An 8,852-nucleotide genomic window follows, 5' to 3' on the forward strand; every position below is an offset into this window, starting at 1 on the left:
TCTTTGAAATCTCCATTTTGGCATAGGACACATGTAGACTTTTTCTTTTTAAATGTTATAGTAGCTGCTCCAGTTCCTTATAGATTAAATGGACAAGCTACGCAAACAGATGTTTGTTCCTGAGGAAAAGAAGATGGAAAATAATTCTCACATTTAACCATTTTCAAACACAAATAAAAGTTAAATGTCTTCAGGTTAGTTTTTATGCCTGATTTGAAAAGTCCGGTTACTGAAAGGCAGGAACATGATTTTGTCCACCAGACGGTGTAACGTTTCCCCTCCATTAAAATCACGCAGCAAAACTTCACATCACACTGAAAAAAAGTGTTTTATATTAAATAATGTAGTTTAAGGTCTTTAAGGTCCTTCATTTTAGCAACAAATTATAAATAGTGGGGTTATATAAACATATTGAGGGTTAAAAATGGGAATATTATCAATTTTTTTAAGAGTAATTTTGCAGGACGGAGCAGTTTTAGAAATGTTTCCTGCTAAAAGTGGAAATAAAATACTAAGTAACATTTTTAAGCTGATTTTGGGAAGCTAAAAAAAATGTTGCCATCAAGCAATGAATCATCTCAGAGCCATTAAAGGTCAACATCCTGCTGGAAAAGCTGCTTTAAATAGTTTTATTGTAGCTCTAGTTGGGAGTTTACCAGCAGGTTTTCTTCCAGTATTTTACATTTAATAAAGACAAAACATTAAAAAAAAAAAAAACTCTGATCGGCTTCCCTTTCCATACTAAATATTAGCATCCCAAAGCATCACTCTGCCACCTCCGTGATTTACTAAGGGAATGCTGCGTTAAAGGCGATTTGCATTCTTCAGGTTTTATTTTGAGGATATTTTTGTAAATAAAGTTAAATAAATTAGGCCTCTTGTTTACCTTCATGTGTGCTATCTGGTCCTGCTCCCAGTTGAAACGCTTCATCTGGTTCTCTTCCAGCTCTGCTCTGGTCTTCACATACTGGTCATAGTTACCCTGAACAAATATAGATTTGCTTCGTCACCCAACAGCATAGAGGCGTTATTAGCAGCAGCTCGTCTTGATTCCTTATTTAGCTCTGGTTCGTTCCAGGTATTCCGACGGGGGTCCAGACCTTTGCTAATTGGACTCTAGGCAGTGTGTTCTTACCGTGTAGTACTTTAGTTTTCTCTGATGCAAGTGGATGATGTTGGTACACACGCCGTTCAGGAAGTCTTGCGAGTGTGAGATGAGAACAAGGATTCTCTTAAACCTGCAGAGAAGCAGCAGCAGGTTGGTGAGAAAAACACTAAAACAGCTAAAACGTTCCAGGTGAGGCGCAAACGTACGATTTGAGCTCCTCTTCCAGCCACACACAAGCGTCCAGGTCCAGGTGGTTCGTCGGCTCGTCCAGCAACAACATGAAGGGTTTGATGAACAGAGCTCTGCAGAAACAAACAGTTAAGATCATAAAACGATACAAAATCTAATTCCTGAAGCTGAGCTAGCTTGTTTTCACCTGGCCAGAGCGACACGCATCCTCCAGCCTCCACTGAAGTCCTTCAGCTTCTTCTGCTGCATGGTGGCGCTGAAGCCTAGACCGTGGAGGATCCGAGAGGCTCGCATCTCCGCCTTGTCGGCGTCCAGCTCCTCCAGACGCTCGTACAGCTCCATCAGCTTCTCACACTCCGCTTTAAGGGGAAAGTAAGTTTTAGTTTCAATCATAGCAGCTTTTTAAATGTTTAATATATTCACTCAAATCATCTTATGAAACAAAAACCTTCTGTTGTCGTTATTAGGCCTGATAAATTTGGCTGTTCCCAGAAATAAAACAATAATATTGTTGTTTTGAGATAGTTTAAGAACTATAATCTTTACATTTCCAAAGAACTTTTGACACTGGAACTGAAAAACATTTTAAATTTCCAAAATAAAAATAACTGGAACAAATAAAATGGATTAATCTTAAACAAAACACAATTGCCCTTCAAGTTGTATTAATCATTAGCTTCATCCAGGCAAAACTGCTAGTTAGGACTTTTAAAATAAATGTTTAAAAAAAAAAGCAAAACAACTACTTTGCTCATCAAATGTTTGCAGCATTTTTCAAAATGGCACCTTTTTAATAATCTCTCTCTAAAGGCTAAGCAAACTACACAAATCCATTTAAATGGAAATTGATTTCTCATTTTAAATCATCATGTGGTTTTCTTGTTGCAATAACAAAATCTGCAGTTAAATTGTTGCAATAAACAATAATATTGTTGGTTTGAGACAATTTTCAAGTATTATATTGATAATGGCATAATAATGAAAGTTTGCCCTTTCATTAATTCATCATTTGTGAATTATTTTGTACAGAATAATTCACAAAATATATTAATTATCTAAAATAAAAACAACCAAAACCATAAATAAAATGAATTATAATGTCTCTCTAAACAAAATTGTTCTAAAAAATACCAGAATGATGATTTGTGATGTGATTAATTGATTTATTTCTTATGGAGCCAACTGTTATTCAACGGCTCCAGTTTTGTCAGATCTTATGTAACTCACAGTCTTCATGAGCGAGTCTCTCCGCCTCCTTCTCCAGCATGATCCTCTGCTCGTCCACCTCCATGACACACTGCAGAGCCGTCTTGTCGCTCGGCGCCATCTCCCGGGTCAGATGGTAAATATCTATGTGCTCTGGAATGGGAATCTCACGGTGGCCGATGGCCGACAGTAGCATGGACTTTCCTACCAGAGGGAAGAAACGTAACATGATTAATTGTTTTGATTTGGCTTTCAAACAAACTGAGGTCCGAGCTAAACGGTTACCGGTGCCGTTAAGCCCGATGAGGCCATAGCGTCGGCCCGAGTTGAGCTCCAGGCTGGTGTCTGCCAGCAGCTCTTGGCCGTGGAAGGTGAGCGACAGGCTGCTGATGTGGACGTCCGTGCTGTTGGGGTGGGAAGCAAGAACGCCAGTCACGGCCCGAGCCTCCGTCTTCCGCAGCTCGAACTCGTCCAGCTCCTTTGTTAAGCTGCCGACGCCTGAAACCAAAGAGAGCAAAGATGTCCTGCTTTATAGATCACTGCACACCGTTTTAGTCTTCCCAACCAGTCCAATAGCGCCACATGCTTAGATTGATGCTACTCTAAGATAGGAGTAAAACTTATTGGGATCACTGCTTTTAGGCTAATTTTAAAGCATGGCTGGTTCTGCTGCAGTGTCTTCTATTAAACAGATCTAAAAGTGGGAGTTGCTAAAATTATTGTCTCAAAACCAAGACTTTGTAGCATCTAGCATTACTCAGATCCAGTTGTTTTAGGTCAGAAAGATGAAAAAGCCAACCAATAAATGCTTGTTATTTAGATTGTTCCAACTGAAAACTGTAAATATTCTTATTTGTTTTAGTGATGTGAAAAAATGTCATGTTTACATTTTTAAATCCCAATATTAATAGGTTATGTTTATTAATTTACAAAACTATTTCTCCCCACATGCCAGATGTGCAAATAATCAAAAAATAAACCAAAATGTCAAAAATCTGAAGACATCAACACCAAGGAACTAAGAATTAAAAAAAAAAGTCAAATCACAGCAGCTAAAATTTTTTTTTTTAATTTTTGATAGATCTTTAAAGTTTAGATAGGCATATAAAAAAAGATTAAGGAAAAATTCAATCCAAAATATACAAAGTTAATTTACGGTTAAAGTTTTGTGCAACTAGCTCATTATACTCTTTTTTTAATAATGTGCCTCTCCTTAATTTTATGGTATTCCCTCTAAAAGCAAAAGCTCTGCAGACTCTTATTTAATTTGTGATTTTCTAAATAACTGGGTCACTAATGACAGGAAAAAGCCCTGAATCTTTTAAGATTTTTAGGGAGGATACAACTCACTAAATTACAAATCTCAAGATGGAGACATGCATATTGAAAACAAATCAGTTAAGTTTATAAACATCCATATTTAGAGTTGGATGCGACTACTCTGACACATATTTTGCATATACATTAATCAGTCCCACTGGATCTGGCCACAGAGATCTAATCCCAGGCTTCCTCTCACCATTGCTGTCTGCTCCATTTTCTTGAATCTCCGGTTGTTCTCCGTCCCCATTCACTTCCTCAGACTTCTTGGGGCGCTGACGAGCTTTGGCTGCCTCCTTCTTCTTGGCTGCTTTCTTTTTGGCCAAGTCTGACGGCATGGTTACCCAAGGCTACTCCATGGAAAACATAAGAGAGGATAACGGAATGCAACAAAACACATTAACATGACAATAAACTCTGGTTATCTATAGTTTAGCGATTACTGAGGTGACTAAACCGGCATTAGTCATACAAGGTAGAGAGGTCTGAATCAGGATGACTAACCGCTAGCAGAGAACCCTAAACCGGCTTGCCGGTTAAATACTACCCCCATAATTAAAAGGAAACAAAGCTTCTTTTTTTTAATGAACACGTTTCAGCAACCAACGTAATTAAAAACGTCGTCTTAAAGACTTGAATAATGGTGGCAAAGACAACGAACGCCACGTTCTGGTTCTTTCCAATCGCGTCTCCAGCATCTATAACGCTTGATTAGTCCGGTTGTTAGCGGCTAGCCGTGCTAACTTTAGCTGTACACTTTGTCCCCGAAGAGTTAAATGAAATTCGGCGGTGTTGGCTAAAACACAAAAGATGTCAAACACTAAGAAACATGCGTCAGAGATAAAATGTAAAGTTATTTCTACCGGCACAATACGAAGTGAGCCGGTAACGTTAGCTACACCTGACAGGCCTGGCTGCTAACTCGATTCTAGGCCCAAATTAAACATGACACAGTTCCAAAGCGGTATAACGAGTTTAAAATCAAGCCAGATTCTTTTCACAATAACCGGTTTGAGTTGGGGATTCATGCAGCAGTTGTTAAATTCAGATTGATCTCATTTACCTAATATCTCCGTACCTCTTATGTCGGAAGCACACTGACGTCTCGTGTCCACTTTTTGCCGGGTGGATGTAGCCGCTCACTAAACCGCCAGACGAACCATATATGGTCAAGAAGGGCGGTGAAAATAACAGGACCCGCCCCTACTCGTGGGACTGCAGTAAAAAGTAGAGATGAGAATTCCGGCTCGTTTATGGGATTCGTTGCTTTGGCTCAGCTGGTGTTCTTTCGGATCCCAAATAATTCTTCATACTAATTAATTTTAAATAGTATTCAGTTATTAAGTATTCATGTGTAGAATATCAATAGTATTACAAAAAATAATAGCTTTAGCTCATTTTGGATGTTACAAATGACAATCTGACATTTTCTTTGTTGTTTCATAGTGACAATGCATATGAGGCTTCATAATTAACTGTAGTTTTAATGAAGTATCTGACACTGAAATTTGATTACCAACTTCAGAAATACATCTCAACCAACTTTGGATGTTGTAGTTAGAAATCAGAAATTTGGTAATTGTTTTATATGACTAACTACTAGCAATGCAAGCTTAAAACTGTGGGTTTGTTTCTGTTTTATCCTCTCAAACACCCTGCTCACTATGTTTGAAATGCAGCTATGAATCCTGGAGATCCGTAATATCCTGAGCAGTGGCAGCAAAAACGTGCAACATCTTGATTTTTCATTAATTGTTAAAATGGAACTGTGAAGATAAAATTGAAATTGGTCCAATTAGCTATGGTTTCTTATCACCATAAGAAATTGACCCTGAGTACCTTAATCGCCAGTTCCAATAGCAATTAATTATAATTACATTATAATTTTACAACTTCAAGCAAAGTCCTCAGATTTTGACGTCAAAAGACGTTCTTTGTTTATTTTTTGATAGGAGCCGGCAGATCGGTTAGGCTCTGCCACGACCGACACATCAGTTGTGAAATGTGTTTTTCCTCTTTTCCTATTAACAAATTTAAAATGGCAATATTTTATGCTTAAAGGCTTTACATAAAAATTGGAAGGTGTATTTTAAAAAGTAGTGCGACTAAAAAAAATAATCAAATTTGACTTAGTGGCAATCTTGCTGAGGATTCTTCACATTCAAAGGTGAAATGCACCTTCCTCGCATTAAGAACATTATGTTCACGAAGATACATGATGACACATATATTAATATGTCAAAAAATAATTACACTTTATTAGTGGGGTTTAATAAAATCTCCTGTTGACAGCACAGGTCTGACAAGCGAGCAGAGGTGATGCTGCAGTAGCAGATGTGCAGTCAGTCTGTAATGATGAGGCTGAAAACGACGTGAGGGACGCTGTTGACACACTTTATGTGTGTGGCACACAGTTTTTCAGGAAGTCAAGAAAGCGAAGGCAGTGGACGACATGTTTTTGACCGCATTAACGTTTTTTTTCCTGCAGCTAAACGGGACTTGTAACGGCTTCCTGTCGATGATCGTGGAGGTGGATCGACGTGTCTGCACTAACGGGTCGCGATGCTAACTCGCTAGCTTGATCTTTCATGTTTGTTCCTCTTAGATGTTATTGTTAAACGTTGCAATTTAGACAAGACGGACAAAACTCTTCCTCATTCGCTTAGGTTTTTTTTATAACCAGATTATTGCAACGCGACTTGACTTTAAAAGGCTTTCTGCTGATTTAGTAAGTGACTGCTAGCTAAAATGAGTGGAGCTGATTAACAAAACATGGGTTTTATATGGATGGAGGCATGTAGCAGGGAACATGTGAATGATTAACCAAACAAACAGTTTGAGGTTAATAGGAAATAGTTGGGGGATGTCAAGCCATTTGCATACATCTGTTGTTTTAAAGCGGAAAACTTTTGCGTACTGGTAGCTACATAGTTAAAACACATTCAGTAATGATATAAATAAAAGTGGAATCCTGTTAGGTCGTCGCCTAATCTAATCAAACCTGATCTAATTTAATAGGAACAGTAAACTATATCAGTTTTTTTCTTGTTTTATTAAACAGATCTCGTTTTTTTCAGCTCCTACTTGGGTAAAATGAGTCTTAGTTGGCCCGTAAAGCGCTGTCACCTTTAGGGTTTAGCTCTTAACGATCAACCATGCGCCTGTCGACGTTTTTGGCCCTCTTCAGGCCTGCTTTGCCCCTCATCCTGGGGCTGTCTCTGGGGTGCAGTCTCAGCCTTTTGATGGTGTCCTGGACCCAAGGGGACACGGACGACCCCTGCGGAGACGAGCTGGCCAAAGGTGGGCTCTTCCTGGGCAGAAGAGACGCTCAGAGAGGAGGAAGAGATGGAGCTGGAGAGGAGGACTTCCAGCCACGAATAGTTCCCTATCACAAGGACCCAAACAAACCACACAAGAAAGTTCTCAGGTGAGTGGAAAATTCACCTTTTGATGCTTAAAAATACTACACTAGCACCCACATATGAATTCAGAAAACCAGAATAAAATGGTTTAAATTGGCATCAAAAGAAGAGAAATTAATATGCATCCACAGTGGAGCATGGTAGTGGCAGAATTATGCTGTGTGGATACAGGTAGCTGGTCAAAGATGATAGGCATAATGAGTGGAACTAAACAAGATACAGCATTGTTAGATGCTGCAAAATCTTGACACTAGAGAGAAACTAGGACTGTTATAATAATAAATTACTGTAATAAGTTATTGCAATAAATGACAATATTGTTGTTTTGAAACCTTTTTCAAGTAATGTAGCATAATGCAAGAACATATTATCAAAGATAATCCAGTTTTTATTAAATCTGTTCAAACTCGAAAGTCTTGAGAAATGAGTAGGGCTGCAGTTAATGTTTATTTTAACAGATTGTTCTGACGATTAATTGATTAATCGGGTAAAAAAATAGCAAATTCTGCTGATTTTTTATTTAACCACTTAAACTTATTTTATACAACATTAGAAAAAAATTAAGAAATGCAAATAAAATTTTATTTCGAATAAGAAAATAAAAATTTTATTGCCTAAATATCAATAACATAACATTCCTATTAGCGATTAGGAGCTAAATGTGCTCTTTAAACTAGATTTTCTTTACAGAATTGCTGTCAGGTGAAGCAAAACTATGTAATTTGAGGGTATCTGGATAGAAGATATTTACAAAGATTTTAAAATCTTAAATACAAAATGTATATATTTTTGTAGAGTTTTGGATTAATCTTAAACTCCAGTTAACGATTAATCAGTGCTAAATTAGATGAAAATTATATCAAAAATTGGTTAATCATGATTAATCATTGCAGCCATAATTTCACAAGTTCCATAGTGAGATTAGTAATTGATTAATCAGGAATTGTCACGATTAATTGTTTCAGTCCTACTTGTTTTTGTTTTCTTTATTTTCTCGCGGTTCTGGTCTGATTTTTCTCCATCAGAACTCGATACATCCACACTGAGCTGGGCATCCGGGAGCGGCTGCTGGCGGGCGTCCTCACGTCTCGGGCCACCCTCAGCACGTTAGCCGTGGCGGTGAACCGCACGGTCGCCCATCACTTCCACCGAACCTTTTTCTTCACGGGCCTCCGCAGCCCCAAGGTGCCACACGGCATGACCGTGATCGCCCACGGCGATGACCGGCCGGTGTGGCTGATGTACGAGACGGTGCGGCACCTCCACCAGCACTACGGCTCGGAGTATGACTGGTTCCTGTTGGCGCAGGATGACACTTACATGCAGGCTGGCCGCCTATCGGAGCTGGTGGGCCACCTCAGCGCAGGTCAGGACCTGTACATGGGCAGGGCTGAGGAGTTTATTGGCGGGGAGGAGAAAGCGCGTTACTGCCATGGCGGCTACGGCTACCTCCTGTCCCGCAGCCTGCTGGCGCGACTGCAGCCGCATCTCGACACCTGCCGCAACGACATCCTGAGTGTGAGACCGGACGAGTGGCTGGGCCGCTGCATCATCGACTATCTGGGTCTGAGCTGCATGGAGGTGCACCAGGTAACAACAACAATGCA

General features: G+C 39.3%; 2 protein-coding genes across 3 annotated transcripts; one reads left to right on the forward strand and one right to left on the reverse strand.

Annotated features, from left to right (window-relative positions):
• Nucleotides 1-733: 733 nt before the first annotated feature.
• On the reverse strand, nt 734-5,009 carry LOC106943690 (ATP-binding cassette sub-family F member 2-like). 2 transcript variants are annotated; one of them, XM_015027001.1, is made up of 8 exons: nt 4,902-5,009; nt 4,023-4,173; nt 2,789-3,001; nt 2,525-2,707; nt 1,485-1,656; nt 1,315-1,410; nt 1,136-1,238; nt 734-982 (listed from the first exon to the last, which is right to left on the reverse strand). In XM_015027001.1, exons 2-8 carry the CDS (start codon nt 4,159-4,161, stop codon nt 749-751), a joined length of 1,140 nt encoding a protein of 379 aa, XP_014882487.1. In that variant the 5' UTR covers nt 4,162-4,173; nt 4,902-5,009; the 3' UTR covers nt 734-748. The 2 variants fall into 2 exon arrangements, with proteins under 2 accessions (XP_014882487.1, XP_014882488.1); XM_015027002.1 differs by having other exon boundaries at nt 4,887-4,993.
• Nucleotides 5,010-6,036: 1,027 nt separating this feature from the next.
• On the forward strand, nt 6,037-8,835 carry LOC106943689 (chondroitin sulfate glucuronyltransferase-like; the record flags this gene model as incomplete). The annotated part of the gene is made up of 2 exons (XM_015027000.1): nt 6,037-7,250; nt 8,271-8,835. Coding segments are annotated over exons 1-2 (837 nt in total), but the record flags the coding sequence as incomplete, so codon positions are not given.
• Between the last annotated feature and the right edge of the window lie 17 nt (nt 8,836-8,852).

This window comes from Poecilia latipinna, unplaced genomic scaffold (assembly GCF_001443285.1).
Source record: "Poecilia latipinna isolate Pla-1442-1.1 unplaced genomic scaffold, P_latipinna-1.0 Scaffold5714, whole genome shotgun sequence".
NCBI lineage: Eukaryota > Metazoa > Chordata > Actinopteri > Cyprinodontiformes > Poeciliidae > Poecilia > Poecilia latipinna.

Bases quoted from the DNA above. Each gene is read 5' to 3' on its own strand.
- LOC106943690 (XM_015027001.1), bottom strand. From the start codon at position 4,161: ATGCCGTCAGACTTGGCCAAAAAGAAAGCAGCCAAGAAGAAGGAGGCA. The intron at 3,002-4,022 runs GTGAGAGGAAGC...CTTTGGTTTCAG, and splicing joins AAATGGAGCAGACAGCAATG to GCGTCGGCAGCTTAACAAAG. The intron at 1,657-2,524 runs GTGAGTTACATA...TTCCCCTTAAAG, and splicing joins GAGACTCGCTCATGAAGACT to CGGAGTGTGAGAAGCTGATG.